This window comes from Podarcis pityusensis (assembly GCF_964106645.2).
Source record: "Podarcis pityusensis genome assembly, chromosome: 5".
Classification (NCBI taxonomy): domain Eukaryota; kingdom Metazoa; phylum Chordata; class Lepidosauria; order Squamata; family Lacertidae; genus Podarcis; species Podarcis pityusensis.
Window position 1 is genome coordinate 72,580,515 of NC_138032.1, and position 24,273 is coordinate 72,604,787.

Genomic DNA, 24,273 nt, shown 5'->3' on the forward strand with positions numbered 1-24,273 from the left:
AACCTAATGAAAGCAAACCTGGACACGGAAGAATAAGAGACAGAGAGATAGCTATATTTATCATACCACCACACTGTGCAGGTTTTACAAATTGTGTATGACATGCAATCTATTTAGCAAGCTGAGGGAGGTGACCAGTTTTGCTTTCTCTTGAGTCAACTTTACAGATTGTGAATTGGAAGCCAGTGTGAACTAATATATGTGATGGGCTGATATATATGTGCTTTTTTCTTTCTTTCTTATGGCGGTGGTGGGGACACCCTGAGCTGTGTAGCTATCACACATAAAATCACCTCCTAAGGCAGCCATGGAAAAAATGGAATTTCTTACAGTGGTACCTCGGGTTACATACACTTCAGGTTACATACGCTTCAGGTTACAGACTCTGCTAACCCAGAAATATTACCTCGGGTTAAGAACTTTGCTTCAGGATGAGAACAGAAATCGTGCGGTGGCGGCGCAGCAGCAGCAGCGGGACGCCCCATTAGCTAAAGTGGTGCTTCAGGTTAAGAACAGTTTCAGGTTAAGAACGGAGCTCCGGAACGAATTAAGTACGTAACCAGAGGTACCACTGTATAAGGATTGTCTTAGTTTCTTTTTTATTGCTTCCCACACCCAAAATATCAATCCTGATTGAATACAGGAGAGCACAGCCTCAGTAGTCTAGGTTTATTAACCACATTCAGTAGCACAACAAGAAAATAATATGAATCTTGGCCTGTTAACAGTGTGTTCAGATCAGCAGTCATTATCATCATTCTAATACAAGTCTTCATACAAATTCCCTCCTTGAAGTGCAGGTTTGGATTTTTTAAAAAAATAAAAATTAATTCTGAATTTGTGGTTTCCCCATAAACCCCACCTCTGTTGATATATATAGTGTAAAAAAAAAGTGTAGAGAATGGAGAAGACACCTTAAGATGGCTCTGTTAAATAATTGGGTCCCAGGACTTTAAAAAGGCCAGATTTATCATCTAATTAATAAAGTTAGCAGTAGACCTTACATGAATCTCTAATGGTTTCAGAGGTATACATCTATTATAATTTTTATTTAAAGGGCTCCAATCATTGAAGGAGGGACAGGGTGAAACCTCTATGTGGACCAATTATAGAGGATATTTTTCATTCTAATGAGAGACAAGCTTCCACATAATAATAATAATAATAATAATGATGATGATGATAATAAATGAAATGGAATATTAACGAGAAACAAAGAGTGACCATAAAAATTTGGGAGGATCTCAACCGCTTGCCATCAGGTGTTGAGTAGCTGACTGTATAAAACAGTGCATCTGGATACATTATTTGGGTCTACAATATACAGTGGTGCCTCGCAAGACGAAATTAATCCGTTCCGTGAGTCTCTTCGTCTTGCGGTTTTTTCGTCTTGCGAAGCACGGCTATTAGCGGCTTAGCGGCTATTAGCGGCTTAGCGGCTATTAACGGCTTAGCAGCTTTAAGAAAAAGTAAACAAACTCGCAAGAACTCGCAAGACGTTTCGTCTTGCGAAGCAAGCCCATAGGGAAAATAGTCTTGCGGAACGACTCAAAAAACGGAAAACTCTTTCGTCTAGCGAGTTTTTCGTCTTGCGAGGCATTCGTCTTGCGGGGCACCACTGTACTGCTTTGTGGATAAATACCTTTGCCAAAGCAGTTATTATTGACTTACATGATATACAATGACAACAATAGCTTTTGTTTATGGTAGCAAAAAACTAATGCAAATAAATGTTCAAACAATCAAAATATCAGTCTCCTTGTTTCAAGATAAAATATGGTCTTCCTACATATCGTGGCTTTTGATCTTGCCTCTGAAAAGGCTTCTTCCAAATGTTAACTTGTTTTCTTTGCTCAGCATTGTTGTATTTTGAAGCTTTAAATGCTATTCGTATATCCTTTAGTTTCTGGTTGTTTTTTCTCACTAAGTAACTTCAGAGAATGAGAAAACTACTGTTTAGAAATTAAAATATCCCTGGCGTTATACCTTAAACCATTTTCATCTCAGGTGTAATAATACAGCATATTGCTGTTTTGCCAGATAGGTTTATATGCTCTCGAACTCATCACATTTTCTCACTTTTACCCTTCAGGAACTTCATCTTATTTTATATGCATAAAATATAAATGTTCTTGTTTCCATTAAAATGGCAACAAAATAAAACCTTGTCAAATTCATGCAGTAGAAAGCAAATTTTAATAGAACTGATAATAGTTGTCTGTACAGTGTCTTCCTAAGTCATGAACAAGCTCAGCTTTATTGGAAGGTAACAAGTTCATGAACTTCTTTTCTGCCCTGTAGAGGAACTTGTGTAATAGATATGCTCTGGAAATTCAAAACCAAAAGGCAGGAGGGATCCCATGCCATTCCAAGTTGTTGTTGTTATAATAAATAATAATATGTCACCCATCTGGGGTTGTCCCAGCCATTCTGGCCAACTTCCAACAAATTAAAGCTTCAAACATTAAAAACGTCCCTATACAGGGCTGCCTTCAGATGTCTTCTAAAAGTCAGATAGTCATTTATTTCCTTGACATCTGATGGGAGGGTGTTCCACAACTACCAAGAAGGCCCACTGTCTGGGTCCCTATAACCTCACTTCTCACAATAAGGGAACTGCCAGAAGGCCCTCAGAGCTGGATCTCTGTGAGAGTAGTTATGCCTCTCTACTAATAGGGGACACATTTCATAGTTAGAAACAGAAAAAGATAAATCCTAAGGGTTTTAAGATTAGATAATTAGACATGCTCAGTGGTTATAATTTCCCCATGCTAAAGATTAGCCAGATCAGTGGTAGTGCATTTCCAGCACAAACTACCGCAAGGTGTGCTGTTGTACTTTTTATCAAAGACACACAGATTGTAGTTTATCCTTTTGGGTGGAATTAGTATATCTGGGCATCTGTTGGATTAGTTTTGGTAAATAAGATTAAAGAAACATAGTTCTTAGACAAAATATTTGGCTTTGTAAACTTCTGGTTGTCAAATGCTTAAGATTAAATGTGCAATTCAGACAGCTTATGCTGAATGTAAAGCTTATTGATTTGACATTATTGATCTGGTCCTGCAAAGTGCTCCCAAATATAATTGACTTAAATGAGATATAAAATTCTCAGTATTCAGCGGAGACCACAGCAGTCACTGTTTGCATTGAGCTGCGCAATGGTAAAGGAGGCCATAACAGGTCAGCTGAGCCTAAGCATATACAGAAATGTGGAATGACTTTCTTTGGGGCACAAACTTATTGGGAGGAGAAAATAAATAATACAAAAGTGCTGTATTGTGGGTTCCATGACTTGCAGTGTGTGCATTTGGCCTGGCAAAGTCATCTCTAAAGTTCTGCAAATACAAAATAATAAAACTATGAATTGGAGCTTAAACCTATCTAGTTTTATATGTGTTTTTTGAACACATATTTAGAAAAAAACACCAGTTTCTATTTTAAGAGACATTTTGATCTGTAAGGACAGAGATGGGCATTAATAGGTGGAACGTTCCTCTTTAACCACGCCTTTGGTTGACTGACATTCTATTTAATTAGTACACACACACAGAGGGAGACTTTCTGTCAGTGCAGTTGTCATACAGAGTTTGGAAGTTATAGTTTAAATGAGAAAGATGCATATAAATTTGAATGTATGATCTTGCATTACACCCAACCCCCAATGTTACTTCCTGCCTCCTTTCCTTGGGGTGCTGTGTGTTTTGTGGGGATGAGATATCGGCAGAAAAAAATGGGATGTCCTGTTGGGGGGTGGCACTTGCAGGGTATGCAGTTTGGTTTCCCAATGCAAGTCAATGGAAAGCCCAAAGCTCTGGATATTTCTGGATATTGCTTTGGATTTGGAGTCCAAAGCAAGCCCCTTATGAAGCAATCTGAACTGAAGGGCTGGATCTACCAAAGGGGGCCCTGAAGCAAAGCAGGAGGGCCTCACACAGCAATAATAATAATAATAATAATAATAATAATAATAATAATAATATCTGTTTAGGGAAAAGCAGCTGCAGGGGGCAATTTTCAGTAAAGAAGCCATTGGGAATAGCCACTTACTCGTGGGATATGGGGGGCTTTGCTGCCTGGTGCGGCTATGCCACAGACCATGGGACCCTAGGGGGTTTATAGTTCATACGGTTGGAGGGAGAACATTGGGGCTACCCTTCTAGTCACACAATTATAACATGTTGAGGTCCATGACGTGGTCCAATCACATCAGGGCTGGAGAGGCTGGGTGTGGGTGGAGACCTGGCCAAAGCGAGCTCTGCTTCTTTACTATAAAAGGGAGTGGTGCCCAGGCTTTGGCCTTTATTTCTGGACAATGCCAGATTTCCCACCCTCCTGCTCTATCATGTTATGGTCATGCCCAAAGATAAGTGGGCTGGAACTTGTTAGGACCTTGCTATGGAATACTTGGTCACCATATTCAGGGCCAGGGAGATATTTCCCTGCAGACTAATTGGCCTGTCTGCAGGTTTTCACCTTCCTCATAGCAATTGTCACAACTTTGGTGGTTAAGGCATTGGGTCTGGATCTTTAACATCTGGATAGCCTACTGAAGGAGTCTGGGAAGGAGTAGTGCTGTCTGGGAGCCCACACAGGGACTGATTGGGTCATAGCAGCTCTTCAAGAGGTGGCTCTGGAGGAAGCCTCATACTCGATGTATCTCCCAGGGGTGACCTCGGGTCAACCCATCTATTATTAACCAGCACATGGGTTGGTTGATCTTGGATACATACCCAATGCCTTCACCAAAATCGGTTTACATCTGTAATCAATAAAGTTGTAGCCTATTTCATCCCAATACCAATGTCCTGTGTCTCATTTAATATGGTTGTCCCCCACCCCATGGTGATATACTTCTTGTGATTCAGCCTGCAATAGGGGGAACGGAGCTTTAGCTCTCAAAGAAGCATCCCTCGTTCAAGTCACATGCTTTTGCGTGTATTATTGTGTGTATAATGGCTGTGTCGTCTTTTCTCACCTATGTCTCCTAACTTGAGCTGCTTAAATATTGATTGGGTAAATCCACTTTTATTATTTTTACTTTATATTAAAGAAACACATAAAATACTAACATCTTGCTTTCGCAATCTCAGTGAAAGGTGAAAGAATAAAACTCACCTCAGCTTATCATGGACCTCAATAGAATTTCATTTGTTTCAGCAAGATCTAATTTGTGAGAATCTCAATGCAGCAAGAAATTTCAAGTGTAAAAGAAAGCTGGAGGGAAAAAAAGAAAATGCTGTGAAATAAAAGAATGTTGCTGATGCTCATAACATTTTTGTTATGCATTACTTTTAGTATGTGTACAGCTACGATATTTTAAGTGAACACAATGGTAAGCTTGACTGTGGCATTCATCTGTTTGAATGGCTGCAGTCCTAACCCCATTTACCTGGGAGTAAGCCCCACTGAATGCAGTGGGACTTTCCTCTGAGCAGATGGAATTCCAGATGGAAATGCACATGAAGGTTGGAATTGATTGAGGAATGCACCACTGCTTAGGATCTAGGTCTCATTTTCTTCCCCAAGGGTTTCCTGTGCCCCATCACCTATAGTTCGGGAGGTCTTCCCAATCCACCAGAGAAGCTTTTCCATGGGTGTAGGTGGCTGCAAGGGGGAGGATGGAACAGGGAACTTTGCTTCTGTGAATTTACCTTAACACAGCTAATGTGCTCTCTTCTACCCCAAACTGGACTTTAAGCTACCATTTGGGTTATCAATTTCCCCCTTTTCTCCCATTTAAGAAGTATTTCCATAATGATGGATATCTTCGAGATTTATGCCTCAGCTGCAAATGCTACTCTAATACAAGCAAGCATTTTTAATCATCTTATCTGTCAGGGCTGCAGTTTCCATCTGCATAAATCTAAGCTTTGTTACTGCTTTTTTTGTCTGAAGTTTGTTAACATCAGACTGGCTGCAACAGAGTATTCAATATATTTTAACACTGCTGCATTTAACAAGACTCAAGTAATTCTGCATACTAAATAATGTTTTAAAATATTTGCTAAGATATAGCTATATCTTTGTTACCCTAGACTGGCTGTCTGCTTGGAAGTTTTGCTTCATCTGCAATGACTTTCAGTTTGTTTCTAGGTATAACCCAAAGTGCTAGTTCATACATACCTATAAAGTCCTAATGATAGGGCTGTGCATCCAGTCCAGACAAATCCCAGATCCTGAACCAAATCAGGACAATCTGGGATTTCTCCAGATTGGGTCAAGGCAGCCCTGGACTGGGTCAAATCCACCTGGAGCAAAATAATGTTAAAGTCTGCTGAGTCCTATTTTAATTTCTGTAGCTTATACTACTGCACATGCAATAGAATATATTATAGGTCTCAGTATTCCGTAAGGAGGGGGAATATGAGTTTGATCAAGAAACTTTGGTTTTACCTCTTACTGTAGATTCCGGCGTATAAGACGACTTTTTAACTCCGGAAAATCCTCTAAAAAGTTGGGGGTCGTCTTAAACGCCAGTTATGGGTTCACTGGGCAGCGGCAGTGGGTGGAAGGAAGCTGCCCAGCAAAGCTGCCCAGCAATGCTAAGCCGGATTTGCCGGGCATCTTCCTCCCGGCACGGAGCAGAGTGGAGCCCGCCATTCACTGCCGCTGCCCAGCGAAGCTGCTGCATATAAGACTGGGCGTATAAGCCGACCCCCCAAATTGGCAGCTGCCAATTTGGGGGGGTTGTCTTATACGCCCAGTCGCCTAATACGTCGGATTCTAGTTATTTTGAATGCTAGCTATTTACACCTTGCCTTTACAGTCAACGTACATGATCAGTTTTAAATTCCAGTAATTCCTTTCCAAAACTTACATTTCTATTGTAATAAAAAATCCCATTAAGGGCCACAAGAGCAGCATTAAAACAGTTGGAATAGTTCATTTCTTAATCGGATAATGCTGTGTAAATCAGTACAAGCAGAGTCTTTAAAGTCTTCTTGTTCTTTTCAAAGAATAAACCTGAGTTTGTGAATGGATTAATATACGTTTCCCATAAGTCTCTCAAACAAAAGAAATGTCTCTGACAAACATGTAAGTTTATTGATCCGTAGTATCTGACCTGTGGGTCTCTCTTTTATTTTATTTTAAGAAAACTATTAATTTTTTTCTTAACAGTATTTTTGGGTGTCTGCTTTGATAATACTATTAAGTTATTACTTTCCAAAACTAGATCCCTGTATTTATGTATATCCTTCAGGTTTACTGTGTTAACATATCTGGTGCTGATACTTTAATAGTTCAATGTGTTTTTTAATCTGTTGCTTAGAAAATAGTTTTCCAGATGAACAGTTTTCTCCATATATTTGCTAAGCTCTAAAACTGTACCTTCACAATTTGTTTGTTAAATTTTGCTTCGGTATCATTGTTTCACAGTTGGTGTTCCTAATCCTTTTTACTGTTATTTGCCAAAAACATAAATGATCCTTTAATCATCATCTACTTTTTCTTGGAAACTGTCTTTAATTGCACTGGGTGCCTATATGAGCTTTTTGCTATCCACACTGCATCTCCAATTTTGCATCTCCTTATTTGCGCTAATAAATAATTTTGGCATTAGTGCAGCCTTTACCAAACGAGTTATTCTGAGATCCATTATCCTGTATTTTGCTTAGCTGTGTAGATTCAGTAGCACTGAAACAATGGATTGCTTCTTCATGGGGCATGTCTGCGGTATCTCAAGATGATAATATAGATTACAGCACAATGTTCTGCTTGTAATATTCTACAAATTTCCAAATATGTCAGTGATCTCACATTATGTTTTGGGTTTCTATGGCCTTATTCTTGCATTGGCAAGTAACTTAGCTCTTTACATCTTGATTGTACCCTAATGGGATAATTAAAGATAGAGGGGAATGATTATGCATGGGATATTATTTTATAGTTTTATAATAATTAAATATGCTAGCATTCTGAACTGTAGACATTCTGAAGCTGTAATTACATTTTGGCAGATTGGGTGCATTGTTAGAATTCCCGTCTTCTCTTTTTCCAGCAAATTATCTTACAGTTTTTGATAAAAGCATTTTGATCAACAGAAGTTGATAGACTTCCTATAGACAAAGGTTTTTCAAGCTGCAGCGAGGAACAATATTGAAGGGATATAAACAATTATTTGCTACACTGTGTTTGCAACAAAAAGGCTATTGTTTTTAGTTTGGAGACACGGCAGCAATCCTATTCAAGTACAATATGTAGTATTTAGGCTGTTAAACTAGGGGAGAGGTGAAAGGCAACTTAGATAAATCAGGGTTTCTCAGATAAATTAAAAAAATGGTTGCAAACTGATAGACTGTAACTGTGATTTCAGTTAATAAATAATATTGCACCTAGGCCTTCTGGGCCAAATTGAGTTGACTCCTGAGATATCTTGCCGTTGGTGTGATTTGAAGTTCTTTGCATCCTTCCAACATAACATTATCCGTTTAAATGTCATTCATATTACCTCCTCTTTTGAATGGTTTCAGTTTTACAAAACATTGTTACAAAGTGGGTGCACTAGGTGATAATAATAATAAATAATTGTTTTATTATTTATACCCCACCCATCCTGCAGGGTTGCCCCAGCCACTCTGGACAGCTTCCCTGAGCAATAGTAAGCTCCAGGAGTGGTCTCTTTGCAGAATTTGTTTCCTTATAATGAGAGACCAATGAAGACTTGTGCAGTCTTTGTAATATCTGTTTATCTGCAATTTATATAACGTAGGTCCAATTTGGCCCCTTGATGTTGTTTTCCCCAAACCATGCCATTCTGCCCCACACCTGATGTTATCTGTGGTATCAGGAGTGGGGCAGGTAGAGATTGTGCAATTGAGTTAAATCAATCCCTGCAGAAAATAATTTATAGATGATGACTCCAAATCTCCTGAATTTGCTGCATGGCAAGAGTTCCCTGTGGGGAATTCGATTGTACAGCCAATCCCTTTAAGCCTCATCTGATCAGCGGTGCTTCAAAGGCAGTAAAAGACCAGATTATCATCTGATTCCATTGCTACAACAGGTGTTTGATAGGTTGGTGAACTTGCCTGCAAGGGCTAGGGGAGATCCACTTCTCTTGCCCTGGTCTATATCTATACAAGCAGAGCATAGTGGAAGCCAAAAGACTTAGAGGAAGAGGCACATTCATAAATCTTGCATTGGATTCCAAAAGGTCAAACTACTTTCTGGCTCTTTGCCCAAATTGAAGTTTCCCTTCTTCTACAACCCTGACTCCGATCCCCAGTAGAATTCTTGTCTCAGAACCCATCTTGTGTGTAGACTGGCCATTAAGGAAACATTACATCCCATTCAGGAAATATAAACTGATAATTCTGAATTGTTAGTGGGCAGCTAGCTTAACAAAGATAGCCAGCTGACAACCTGTGCTTTATTTAGGTCTTATGTTTTAAATTTGATATCCTGAAAAGATACTATTGCTTGTAGAATTTTTCATTATTGTCAGTAGGTTTATTTCTTCAATCAAAGGTCATAACTTAAGTTCACAACTCGACAGATAAAAGTGTCAGTGGTTTAAAGCAAAATTCAAAGCACACAATCAAATGTATCATTGAGCCAGCTTCTATCAAGGCATCGATGTCAACAGGTCACTATTACAATCTATAACATTTCACTGAACAAATGGCCACCCAGGGTTTTGTGTGGCTATGGCAAAAAAGAGCTATCTTAGTAGTGCTATAATTATCCTGATTATTTAGCAAAACACAGCTTTTCTCTGGGTGAGAATGCTCCCTCCATCAGTGTTGCAATAAATGACAATGACTATTTCTTTATGAGATATACAAATCTGGCAATATAACAATAATGACTGACATTTTAAATTTCCTGTTGACCACAGGCACAGAATGTATACTTGTCATTGGCATCTTAGCATATCACCCTTCTAAATACATAGAGGACACTATCTGAAATTAGAGGGCAGTCAAAGTCATGCGCAAGTATGGGATGCTTATTTGTGAAAATAATGTTCTAGAAAAAAATGTTTTATGGACTATGTATCTGTGTTGGGGATAAATGCAAACATGTCAATGTTTTTTCTCCAGGTGGCTAATCTTGCTTGCTCAGTATCAACAAACGAAGAAGGAATAAAAATTGTCCAAACAGCAGCCAGCCATATGGAGACTTTGTGCCCACAGGTATGACTTTTACATTCAATATATTTTTTTAAAAGAATCTGTTCAATATGTGTGCAGGAATATAATGTCAGAATGAGTCATTGAAAAAAGTATAGGCATAAAGAGAAAAATATTAAAAGACGAATGTTTTGTTATTTGTCTTTCCAAACAGTATACCGTACAGATTCAAAAATGCAGAGTGTGGCTTGTCTTGCAGTAGCATGTTGTCCTTTGGGGCTATTGGTGCATTGTCATTCCATTAGAAAATGGTAGGGAGGATGCCTGCCTTTGTTAGCTCCTGCCCACAGTCATCCCTAGGGGGACTTGAACTTATTTCACTGTGTTTCAGGGCATGGCTAGCCCTGATCGCAATATAGATAGTGGTCAGGAAACACTATTTTTGGTGGGGAGGGGGAGAAACCAACATAATTTAAAAACCTTTCATTTTTACCAGGCATGTATTTATTAGATATAATAAGAGAGCACATGGGTCCCGGCATGTTTTCAATACAGAGACAGTTCTTCTGTATCTGCAATGTGTGGTACAGGGCATACTCTGGCACAGCAAATTCAGGTTTGACTCATATGCGTATGAAAGGTTGACAATCTGTTGCAACCCAGACCTAACAGCAGTGTGACAGATGTTTCTTTGAGAATACTGGAATGAGAGAAGAGTGAGTGCTCGAGAAACAATTGACAGGTCACTGTGGTGAGTTTCTCTCTTTTTCAGAGTTACAGGGCCAATACAAGTTGCCAGCTTAAGCAGTATGGTAATATACACCACTAAAGCACTTATGGCCTGTGTTTTTGGTTCTTCATTATGCTGCGCCTCTGATTCCTCTAGAGTAGGGATGTAGTAGTGTGGTGTTTGTCATTGTGACTGACTTATACAGCTTTGCATATTAAAAGATATAAGGTATATGCAGTGCTTTTTTTCTAAAAAATATGTTTAGGGGCACTCTCATTTTGATTCAAGAAAATCACCATTGGTCCATAAAGGACTGCTGCTTCTGCCACTGCCCAGGACTGACCTGCTGGGAGCCTGAAGGGCCCTGCCCTGCCTCTCTCCACCTGGCTTGGGGCAGGGCCTGACAGGCTCCATAAAGGACTGCTGCTGCTGCTGCTGCTGCTGCTGCTCAACAGAGAGGGCTCCTTTTTTGTTTGTTTTTATTTTTATCTATGTCATTTTAAATTGTTATTGATATTAATGTTGTATTTTTAGTTTTAGATTTTATGATTTCTGTGGAAATTTTCCCCATTTGGTTGTGTACCTTTTGATGTGTTTTATTTATTGTTTATGGCTTTTGTTGTGTTGGTAATTATGTAAATCTTGTCATGTTGTAAGCCACCTCGAGCATTGCTTTAACTATGGAAAGGCAGCATACAAATAATATGATGATGATGACCATTTTATAGTTCAAATTGGGAAACATAAATACAGAAAATGGACAAAAGTACAAAGATTCACAAAATGTTTAGGGGTCTGCGTCCCCCCAGAAAAAAGCACTGGGTACATGTTAGGTATGGAGATACTTGTAAAACATGGTGAGGTGAGTGTAAAGCAGGGATGAGAGAGCGATGGGATGTTGGAGTGCATTGTGTGCTGATTGGCTGAGGGTGAAGTGTGACAGAACAGGTGTGTGGAGAGAGCAAAAGACAGTTTGCTTTGGCGTGAGTGAGGGAAGGGTGGCTGGCGTGGATGTTGAGGAGTAAGGGATAGAGTAGGCAGGATAGGATTAGGGATATAGTTATCAGTGCATGTCAGAATACACAGTATATTAACACGGTTATTAGAAACCAGTCATATAAGAAACTACTATATTTAGTTTTTGTTATAGTAATTTTGTTGTTCCTACCATGTATCATATTTGGCAAATCTATCAGGGCTATGACAGAGTAAACAAGAGGTAATGGTGTTTGTATGCTGACAGCGGGATACCAATAATTAAGAGATTGCTTGAACTATTGGAAGGCTAGACCTCCTAACCTTAGGAGGCAAATAAGAACCCAGGAGGGTTGAAAGAACATTTACTAAGCAAAAGGATTGGTGAGTTGAAATAAAGTACCCTCTTGCTCATAAGACTTGGGCCGGGGAGGGTACGACAAAGTAAAATTAGATTCAGTATGCATTTAAAGCCAAATCTATCAGATGTGCACTTTCTGAAACAATTTGTAAACCAAACCACAGCTATCCTTGCTAATTCACATTTATCTGAATTTTGTGATGCAGTTCTCCAACTAAACAATGTTTACTAGACTGCATATATTAGGGGATATTGCTTGCAAAACGTGTTCATTAGTTCATTCAACTTTATTATTTTAATGGGCTCTATTTGCTTTCGATATAGAAAGTTGTTCTTTGTTTTCAGACATGGATAAGATTGCCATATTTCAAAAAGTAAAAATCTGTACAGATTTTTGTTGGGCTTTTTAAAGTTTTGCCCAAAGTTGTTGAGTAAAGAATAGGAAAATCATCAAAAACGATACTGCCAACATTGGCTTTGCCATACGTCTGGATTTTCCCTGATATTTAGCTGATTTCCTCCTGGATACTGCTTGCAGTTGCAGTATTCTGGATATGTCTGGGAAATTCCAGACATATGGCAACCATAGATTTATTGTGTGTACATGTGTTGATATACATTTGTGAGAGTTTTGCTTTGTTTTGCTCAGTTTTGTTTTCACCCTAACTTTATACAATAATATAAAGGTAAAGGGTAAAGGGACCCCTGACCATTAGGTCCAGTCGTCGCCAACTCTGGGGTTGCGGCGCTCATCTCGCTTTACTGGCCGAGGGAGCCGGCGTACAGCTTCTGGGTCATGTGGCCAGCATGACAAAGCCGCTTCTGGCAAACCAGAGCAGTGCACGGAAACGCCGTTTACCTTCCCGCCGGAACAGTACCTATTTATCTACTTGCACTTGGACGTGCTTTCGAACTGCTAGGTTGGCAGGAGCTGGGACTGAGCAACAGAAGCTCACCCCGTCGCGGGCATTCGAACCACTGACCTTCTGATTGGCAAGCCCTAGGCTCAGTGGTTTAGACCACAGCGCCACCCGCATATATATATATGTGTGTGTGTGTGTGTAGATATTGCATTGATACACCACTTCTTGCCTTCATTTATCACTCCTGCTTTTAGTCACCTTGCCCTAAACCAAAGGAAACTTTTTTTGCAATGCTAATTGCCATACGAGGGGGCAGTTTCCACAGATAATATGTCAGGGGAGGAGAGGCTTAGATCCTCACACCCTCCTGCCCATGTCATTTCTTAAAAACCCAACATGATTGCTAATTATATCATTAATGTAACATGTTGTTAGGCCCTAAGAATGGATCCTCACTGGGTTGTCACTGTTCCCTCTGTTGCTGGACTGGGGCCTGGGGCAGAGGAAAGATAGGGGCAATGGCAAATGATGGCTTGAAATAGGCAGTGGTTTATTCTTAGCTGGGAAGGCTGATATACTGCTGCAACTGCTCAGCCACTGATGGCTAAGCTGGCAATCCTCTCTACCCACCCACTGTGGCTGACGGTCTTACATGCCTCTGTGGAGGGTGGGGGCTGCCTTACAATTTGAGTCATATTGAAGTGCGGTGGTGAAATGCAGGCAGTCATAGGAAATGTTAGCTCTTCTCTCCAGCTTGCAGAGCTACTTTTTAATAATATAGGCATATTGGTACAGCCATCTGTTTTTATCCTTACATCCGCAATTGGTTTATGAAAGCACAAATATGCAGCATATTCATGTACAGTAATATTTTTCTTAATGTCATCCTGTCTTGCTGCTTGAGAGCCCTATATGCTGTAATTATTTTTAACATTACATGCTAATATTATGTGACTATTAAGACACCAACCACAATACTTTAAAGAAGTATACTTTGTCTTTTCAGAATATTAATGAAACCTACTTGGCAAATGGCCTAGACAGCCCTCTATAAATAGAGCTGTATTTATTGCTACAAAGAGGAAATGGGAGAAGTCCTAAAGTGGCCAATAAATGTGTAAAATAATTTGATGCCATGCTGAAAGAGCAGTGATGCTGCTGGAACATTTTTACTGAGATTTACCACAATCCAACTGTGGCTTTAATTAACTGAACTTATTGTGCCACCCGTATGCCGCCATAATCTTTATACCTCACCAGCCCACTGCTTCTTCTGCTACATAATATGTAGCGTTTATAGCAAGAAAGCTGAAACTGCCTGCAATTCTGCTTGGGTATCTGGTATATCTGAAGTACTATGGTCCTTCATTCACAAAAGCTTCATTTCCTTCGCCATCTTAAAATGCTTTTCTCAGATAACTGTTCACCTTTGGGTTGGGGCTACTTAGGGCAGGAGTCAGAGTAGTGTTGCAGACACAATCTAGTTTTCTTTTCCTCTGCCTCCAAGCATTACTTCTCTGGCCGTTTATGGCATTTTCTTTGTACTTCTAGCCAGAAATGGTCGTATATGGTCATAACGGAACAGTACATTTATGATGCTTGTGTACACTAACTGTCCTTCAATTAAAAGTTAGGAATAACTTTCTGACAGAGCTGTTGGACAGTGGAAGGTGGTGGACTCTGCTTCCATGGAGATTTTGATGGCCATCTGTCAGGGATTCTTTAGCTGCAATTCCTGCATTGCAGGGGGTTTGAATAGATGATTATTGGGAACCCTCCTAAATCAATGATTCCATGTCTGCCTCTTAAGGAGACCCAACATCATCAGACAACATTCTAGGTAGTTGTTTGGGTCCTAAAACCCTGGTTGGCTCAACCACCAATGTGACACCTGCCCTGGTCTGTTCCTAAACATTTATTTATTGGGTTGAGTACTGAGCAGCAAATATCACCCCACCCTGCCACATGCAATTGAGAGGCACAGATCTTACTGTAGTTAATGCTAATGCTAAGAAAGTTTCCCATTTTCACCAGTATCTGAAGCAAACATTCATCTATGGTTTCAGATCCTTTCTAAAACAGAATTAGGGGTAGTGTTAACTGCAGCTTAATCCAGCGCTGGCATTTCTTTCAGTGAATGGTGGGGATTTGCTCCTGAGAGGAGAAGGGGTGTGAGACAGGAGCACACTTTCTGGAGTTCTGGCTCCTCATCTCTGAGCTGCAGTGAAGAGGCAGCCAGCAGCCTGCCCGCAACACTGCAGTACCTTGCTTTATAGAGCTGCTGCTGTGAGGATAAAAATGAAATAATGCCACGTATGCTGCACTAAGCTCCTTGGAGAGAGAAAGAACGACAACTGGATACACAAATGGTAAATACCTCAGTAGAGTCTGATTATATTATTGTGTTTGTGTTTAAGTGATACAAGTTCAAATGTAATGACTGAAACAGTTATTACAGATCCACAGTCATGTATTGTTCTTTGCATCCTGGGATTTCCTTTGCCCTTTCGCTGGGTTCCCCTAGTATATCCTGGGTTTTGTCTAACCTCTTCCGCACAATTGCAGGCCTAAGTTTTCTATTTAAACAACTCATTATGCAATGTCTGGATATCCCACTTAAGCCTTAAATAACAATAGTATCTGCAACTGCGGTCTTCCCTTTGTCCCACAATTTCTTCCGTTTGTCTCATGATTTCTAAGCAGGGGTCCAAGAGATTTTCTTTTCGTCCCACTACTCTCCCCAGGAAACCCCACTGTTTATTGCTGAATCAGAACAAACACCAATCCACAGACAACCCTGGGTTTTCCCAGTAAAAGCGGTGGGATGAAATAACAACCTCTTGGACAACCCCTTATACCAAATCACCTCTCAGTGTGCCCCTTTGAACTCTTACTTGCGAATAAACATATATAAGCTTGTGCTGTAAACCTTCATTTATAAATGCACAATATTTCATTTCCATCCCAAAGCCATCAATGGTTGTTTGGGATGTTGTTGTTTTTGCAGTTTCTTTCTATGCTTTGTTCCTAGCCCTTATTGAACTTTGAATTGTTGAGCCTCCTCTAGTTTGTACACATATTATTTCATGTCTCCAGCAAGCATAATTATGTAAGCTGACAAAAATGCAAAATTATTCTGTACAAAAGCTATCACTTGGAAGCAATGTGATCCTGCAAAATTATTCATCCAATATGTTGGTTTCTAGGTAATGCAGAGTTTCAAACATCTGTTTGTGTTATTATGGATTTTTGGAGCTGAAAGCACCTCAATTTCCTGTATATTATATTTGCTTTCATTCCACTAAATGTCAGGTATCCATTTGGTTTTCTTCTCTAGATCTTGATGTCATGATTAAAGAGTCATGCATGTTGTTCATCAAAGTAATTGAAATGATCACAATTTTATTCCATTTTGAATCTCCTGATGTGTGCAGAGTGCTGCTAGACAGAGTTTCTGTCCAAAACTATTTTCTACACATACTGAGTACACAACAAGGGCAGAAATAATAGGGTAAAGTGGAGAGTCAGTGAACTACTAACCATCTGCCTTAAAACTGGCAAAACAGATGTTAGTGTCTCAAACAATGTCAACATTTTCTTAAGTGCCATTTCCAGCCTTTCAATAAGGATATTAATTAAAGGTACATACCATAGTGCTATTAAAGTGGAAATGACATTTTGAAAAAGCAGGAAAAATGTTTTACTGCTATTTTTATGGCTGTTGCCACAATCCTACACACACTGATTGGAAGTCAGTTCAGCTGAAATCAGTGCAACTTTCTGCCAGTATAGCATATTTAGGACTGGCATTGTAATGGGTTTAGGGGTTGCTCGTGCGTAAGTTGCCGCCACTCCTGGCTAGGTTACCTGGTTGAACCCTTTCTGACTGGACAGCCTCTAGCTTCGTGGCTGTCTCAGTCGCTGGCAGAATCCGTCAGTGGGCGTTTCTTGAACTTCTTCCAGCACAAAAATTCTTTGACGCCTAGTCTCCGCCTAGTCTCCTTGCGCGGAAGCCTTCTGCACAGGGAGGGTGTGGGCAGCGGAGTACCCATACTCTCTCCGCTGGTCTCTGGCGAGGAGTCTTGGAGCCTCCTCTCCGATTCCCCCATCTGCCCCCCTTCTCTACTGGTGTTACGCTGATTTCCTTCCCCAGCAGATGGGCTGCCTCTCTCCCTACTGGGACCCTCTCCGGCATCCCTCTGGAGCCTTCCCTCCGCCTCTAGCTCCGATGGCAGTTCCCTGACAGGCATATACTATTCTGGTTTTATAATAGTTTTTGTTGTTTTCTTTTCCAATTTTCTATGGATCTATTTTATGTACACAGCTTAGAAATGCAAATAATTTAGTAATATAAACATGTCTTAAATATAGAAAGGTAAATAATTTTTGCGAAGACCATTCTGAGTATTAATGAAGGGAGCTGCTGTTTTAATTAGGGAGATTTTTTTTATATACCTGTTGCTTACATCGCTTAACATTTCTTAATTTCCTTTCTAACACTGTTAAACTAAACACAAGGTAGGACGTGCTTAGAATCACGGTGCCTCAGGTTGGGGCCAGTGATAATGTGTGGTGGGTGGAAGAGAGGGGCACAAAGAGGAATAAGAATCTTCATGAGGGTGCCCTTTTCTTGAGAGGACAGATTGCTGTGCATTGCAGAGAGTTGCTCTAGGTGACTCTTGGGGCACCTTCCAACTCTACAATTCTATGACTCTTTCAGAAGACACGTCTTCTATTGGGAGGCTTTCTCTATTTAAAAGACTGTCTGTCCATGTCAAGTTTAGCCAACAAGAACCTTCCGTGTAGGACTGCTGATGGCAGTTGTGTGTGCACAGTATTGAGAAGCATGACGTAGAATGCAGGAGAGATTAGAAGTACTGAGAACACCTTCTGCATCCTCAGTTGGTCAGCTCTCTTATTTGAGAATTCCACACCTGTCCAGCTACTTGTTCCTGGGCTCTCTCTTACAAGAACCACAAATCTTTTAAGAAAGGAATTAAAATACTGGTGACCCAGATGCTCAGAATCTCCAATTCCATGCCTCTTTTGCATCTTAATTGCTTTCTCGATTGAGGTACGCAACCTCAGGAACAGGTAAAGAAATGGTGGCCCTCCTAGTGAGAATAGTATCCATGTACTCACCTGGCAATACATTTGCACCCTACTGTCAAAATGCAATAGTTTATTGCAGTCACAACTTCCATACTCAAGTACTTTACTTCCACACTGGTTGCACTACCAACTCACTTTCAGACACCAATGGTTTTAATACCACTGTCATTTAAATGCAGAAGTGAAATACTCCATGGCAAGAGCAAACTGTTCATTTATTTAAATGATTTCAAGGTGAAGTGCCCTCACAAGTTAGTGATGGAGCACCATTTTCACCCTGAGGGCTGCCTTCTGTTCTGGGCACCACATGCCAATGGTGGGTGAGACCAGAAGCAAATGTTTCTATGCACACTCACACAACCCTCTCTGTTCTCCATCCAGCCAAGCAAGAAGCATTATAAAGATGAAGGGCAGACCTCTAGCCAGACAAAAACATTCAAGGACAGTGCAGAGCAGTGAAGGATGTGGACTAGGGAGATTCTTAAGGGCCAGCAGTTTTCCTTCCAGCTTCCAGCTCACATAATAGAGTTTAAAGACTATCTATCTCTGAATTGATGGAGAGGTCCCACCCATTTGTCTTCTCACACAGAGTTCCCTTTCCTTTGTTCTCTTAATGGTCCATCACCCAGGTGATCATCTCAACACAGGAAGCTAGCCAGGCTTATATTTTAACACTTGCTGAGTTAGAAGCATCTCACATACAGACTACTTCCTCCTCCACCCCCCAGCCACAACACCTTGTTGCAGGTTGGAGGGCGGTGCTTATATCAGTATATTTTTATATTTCAGGTGGGAGGTGTGGCTAATTAAATTGCCCTCAGACTGCCTCCCTTAGCAAACAAAGCATTCAATTCCATACAGAAGCCTTATGCTCTGTTGACTTGCATGCAGACTGCCTTTAAATATTCAAAATCTAAAAATACATTTTCCATGTGATGCAAGATCTAAGGAGTCTTAGAGCCTAATGTTTATTTTCCAGTTCCCTCAGCCAGAGACACAGGAAGCACAAATATACCAGAGATACACTGCATCATTTTGTTGCAGAGTCCTCCTTGCCATTTATAATATTAGGTTTGAAAACTCGGTGAAATCATTGTTTATTCAAGCAATACTGCTTTTCTTCATATGTCCAGAAGCTTATATCATTTGTAGGAAATTCTGTTAATGAAAGATGAACGTAAAGTTGGACACTCCTTTAAAGTCCACAGCAAATTCACAAAAGTGTGTTGTGATCGTTTTCTGTCTCTCTCATATCCCTTTGTATCAGAATATTTGAATTCTTTTTTGCGCCAGAAAGTCTTTTCTTTAATTTCCCCATTTTGCATGATCCCTTTACAAAATCAGTGTATTTTAATGTATTATGTTGTTGTTGTTTTTGGAAGAGACAAGAAACAGAATGCTAGAAGTGCCATGGGTAAAGCAGAATAGCATTACTATTAGAGAGTTACCTCCTTTGATCAGAAACTACCAATTTTAAAAAATAAGCTTGCCTTGCAATGTAGTAGGACACAATACCAAGCAGCCCAAAGATCCATTCAGTTTGTTGTGTGAGTATTGTTTTCAATGAAAGCAAAAAGGAATGAACTAGGGACTACAAAAAAAAGAAGTCTTTAGTAAACAGTAATGAAGGAAAATATTTAGATTGAAATTACATGTCTTAAAAGGTGTATTGTGACTTGCGAGTGTATTCTACTGCAGGAATGGCCTTTTATATTATTGGAACTCCCTTTATTCTTCAGACAATGTCCTGGGGAATAGACTGGAAATGCATCTTGCTGCATAACATGAGCTCCATAATAAAGCTGGTGCAATCTAGAAGTACAGGCTTTATAATTAATAATTAACTCCACTCAGGTCCACCCGCATACCATATATTCTGGTTGTGCTTTGAGGGGGCAGCACAGTTGGCAATGGAAGTCCCACCCCACCCCCTGCGTATCTTGGCAGTGCCTGAAAGCAACCTTGCTGTGGAATCTATCTGTCACCATATTTGGGGCCAGGGAGGAATCTGCCTGCATAAAAATTGGGCTTGCCTGGAGGTTTTGGCTACCTCATAGCAACTGTCATAAATTTGGCAGAAAATGCATTGGCCTGGATCCTTAATCTAAACTGGAACAAAGGTTTAGGGAACCCGGATAAAGGGGTCTATGGAGAAGGTTTATCGTAAGGCCCAGGCAGAGGGGCTAATATGCCATAAAACACCCTAAGTAGAGACTTGGTGGGTTTGCCCCATTTGATCTGTGTCATGGGGGGACCCAGAATTTACCCTAATGGACCAATCAGCCAACAATCGGGCTTAGCTGATGCCAGATACATACCTAATGCCTATGCCAAAGCCTACTTCCATCTGTAATCAATAAAGGTTGTGGCCATTTCAATCCCAAGCTGTTGCCCTGTCCTTATAGGTACCCTCATGCTCCTGGTGAACCCAGGTTCACTACACCTGAGCCTGCAACCTATATTTTTGTTTTAGTTATTTAATATTTCCATCCATCTCAGTATTATAGCTACAATACCCACAAAAGGGACACGGGTGGCGATGTGGTCTAACTACCAAGCCTTATGGAGCTCCCCCCAAAGCAGTGTGAGTAGATAAATAGGTATGACAGTGGCAGGAAGGTGAACAGCATTTCTCTGCACTTTGGCACTCATCACGGTATTCTGTTGCACCAGAAACAGTTTAGTCATGCTGGCCACATGAGCTGGAAAAGCTGTCTGCGGATAAATGCTGGCTCCCTCGGCCTGAAAGCAGATATGAGCACTGCACCCCATAGTTTCAGTTTACTGGACTTAACCATCCAGGGGTCCTTTAGCTTACGTTAATCTTACAATACCTACATTGTTAAATCTTATTATTATTCATTAAATTTCTGTCCTGCTCTTCCTCCCAAAGGCACCTAGGGTGGCAAACAACAAAGCAGCTGAACAATACCAAAAACACAATTAAAACCATTTTTTAAATCTGAAAACCTTTTAAAATGTAGGGATTTGGTGCATCTCCCAGAGAAAGTGTGACTCATATTTTGTACCTTTTCTGTATTTTACCACTGGGAACCAGCTCCTGTGTGCCTTTTCTTTCCTTTTTTCTGTAAGTTATAATTTAATTCATTTGAATGCAGAATCTAGTGTTCTATAGCTGAGAACCATGTTGTACCCAATTGATTTTAACAACAGCAGTTTTTAAAATTAACAGTTATTATGCGAGCTATTTCCTTTCCTTGCTATTTTATTGGCTCTTTAGCTGACTAATTCAATTACCTGGCATCCCTGTGTCTATTCAGATGTTGTCTGGTAAAAATGCATGCGTGTGCCTGCCTCAGCCACATTAGTTTTTCTCTTGCTAGGAAGTGGGGAAGTAATATTCTTTGAAAGCATGGCCTTGCTGCTGTGGTCCTTTGATTTCAGAGTGACCTCAAATGCCTTTTCGGAAGAGGAAAACATATAATGCCTGCAAGGCAATATTGATGTGTGTCTCAAGGACAGCCCTCACCCATGCAGAAATTCATGGCCCAGGGGTATATTTTCTCAAAGGTGTAGAGTTTGGAAATGTACTACATCCATTCAGGTTTTGTGTAGAGGTTTACTCACCTAGAAACCATAAAGACATGCAGAAATAATTTGGAATGAAACAGCCTCTCATTAATATTTATGAAATTTTGTTCTACAGTCATTCTAAATAATTCTTTAATAGTACATAGCCAGAACACTGGACTCTGCTGAATCTTCTTTTATGGAATCTTCTTTTCCGAAATACCAGTCACCTTATTTTATTCCTTCTATCCTCATGTTTAGATTAGTTTTGCATCGATTTGCATAGATTGAGTACATAGGTGAATGATTCTGGGGGTTCTATTTTGTTTCTTTTGCGATATATTTGTGACATTTGTGAATTTTTTTTTATTGTACTTGCATTCCATTTTGACGTGTCTTGATATATCTTGTATACAATTTGTTTTTGTGGATTTACTTGTTTTACTTATGTATATTGTTTAGAGAATTATGATTAGTAGTATTGTTTGATTTTGAATGTGGAATTCATAATGCATTTATTACATTTCTCCCTTTTTTGTTGGGTTTTGTAAACTACTTAAGAGATTTTTGTGGAAATATAGCAGGATTTCATAGGGGTTCTAGGCAAAAAAAAGGGACAATGCTGTTTACCACCTAAACCTCCTGGAAATCGTAATGGTCCTCTGTGATTTTACAATATATATGCTCACCTGGAAGTAGGGCCAACCCACCCATGAGGCAAGGTGAGATGATTGCCTCAAGTGGCAGAATCCACAGGGACAGCAGTTCTGGCTTCCAAGGAATGCATCGCCAACTGCTGCTGTGGTGGCAGAAAGAGCTATGGTGTGCTCCTTGGAAAGCCAAATCTGCCCCCATGCCACCTCTACAGTAGCTGCTTGGTGAATAGGAGGCGCTGGTGGTCTCCTCCCACCCTTGTCCCCAATGTGGGTCTTAATTCTCCCATTGTTCCCAGTGTAGGATCTTCACTCACCTCTTCTGCCCTGGGTGCAGGGGGATGGGACACACACCATTTTGTGGTTTGCCTCAGGTGCCAAAATAGCTTGGGCCAGCACTGCCTGGTAGCACTGGTGGAGGAAGAGGAGTGCGGGGGGAGTGCACTGCCCCCGGCAGCGCGATCCCGGTGGGGTGCCATCGTGGCTGGGTGCCACGCCCCCAGGACGCGCACCATGCCCCTGTGGGCGGTGCGCCAGTCCCGCCCCTGCCTGCTCTCTGACCCCCAGTGCCGGAGCATGAAGGTCTGCCACTGTCTGGTAGCTTCTCAACACAGAACTTCATTTGTGAACTGGGATAAAATGCTGAGCAATGCTGATTATTTGCAAGCGTGCACACACTCAAATATTCATGAAAGTGGAGGGTTGCTAGAATTCATGCGAGCAGTTTAGAATTGGAAGTTTTTTGGAATGAAACTGATTTTTTTTTGCCCTTTAATAAACTGTTAGAGGGTACAGTACATTTGCCTGTAACTAAAAGTTCTTCTTGCCTGTTTATAGCCACAAGGGTCTCTGTCTCTTTGGCTGCTAATAACTGGAGACAGATGCTTTACCTGAAGCTAATTTCTACAGCCAGCCCATGCAGTCAATCATATCATTTATATTATGGACAAATTATGCCTTTGACACTTGCTTATTCAAAACAGTGCATATAATTAGTGTACTTCTTTGTGATTGCTTTTTTATTTCATGTATTTTTAATTTGTTTTGCAATTATATAATATTCAAACATAAACGAGAGGAGCTGTGAAAAAGAAGAAGAAGAATTTGTGTCATTAACAGAAAGTTTTCCTTTTAACATGTGGTTAGAACAGTTACAGTTTAATTTGTAGATGCATTTCAGTAATAACTTAACAAATAAAAGATTTAGTAAGAATGTAACAAATAAAATATGTGTTTGTGGAAGGGGATTGTTGGTTTTTTGGTTGTTATTATGATGATACTATTTTGTGTTTTCATTTTTTATTTTTATGCAATAAACCACCCTGTGATCTTTTGAGTGGTATATAAATTTAATAGTAAATAAATAGATAACTATTCTTTTTTCTGTTAATGTCTTCCAGCTTGTCATGCAATCTGCATGGGGAAAAGTAAAACCAATAAATTTATTTGCCGCAGTAATAAATCACTCCGCTTCATAGTAGGAAGACCCCAGGAAACCATTCAATTTGATGTGCACAGGGGTATTCTAAAGGTTTGCCACTTCTAGTTGGCTGTGCTTAATTGAGCACCTTTACAATAAAGTTCTGTTTGATGAGAAAAAAGAATGTGACATTGCTAACCTCACAGCACAATCTTATCCATCTCTTTTTAGAAGTAATTTCCATTTTCAGTGGGATTTATGTATTCATAGGACCAGTTTTTTCCAAGACTCAAAGAGGCACAATATAACATCAAAAAGTAAAAATGCTAACTTAAGAATTGTATTTGGGGGTGCTGAAAATTTGGTGGGGATATACTACAGTATACCGCAATAATTGCTTGATTGCTTGTTATACATAATTAAACCCTACTCTTTCAACATAGATTAATGTTCCAATGGCAGCTAGCATGATAAGACACAAAAAATACTATTATCATCCCAAATTAAAACAACAAAGTTAAATAGCAAAACAGATGGTGAAATCAAACTACT

At 40.1% G+C, this 24,273-nt stretch overlaps 1 protein-coding gene across 12 annotated transcripts in view; it reads left to right on the top strand.

Annotated features, from left to right (window-relative positions):
- CTNNA3 (catenin alpha 3) overlaps positions 1-24,273 on the top strand; it is a 570,905-nt gene that overhangs the window by 349,846 nt on the left and 196,786 nt on the right. For 11 of the 12 annotated variants that reach the window (XR_013986138.1, XR_013986139.1, XM_081004919.1 and 8 more), the window contains one exon: positions 10,047-10,139. Coding sequence is in view for 10 of the 12 variants with exons in the window: in XM_081004919.1 (XP_080861045.1) it covers positions 10,047-10,139 (93 nt within the window). In the remaining 2 variants the exon portion in view is untranslated. Of the gene's footprint in view, positions 1-10,046; positions 10,140-23,701; positions 23,795-24,273 lie in introns of those variants that run through there. The other variant, XM_081004915.1, reaches the window with a different exon arrangement.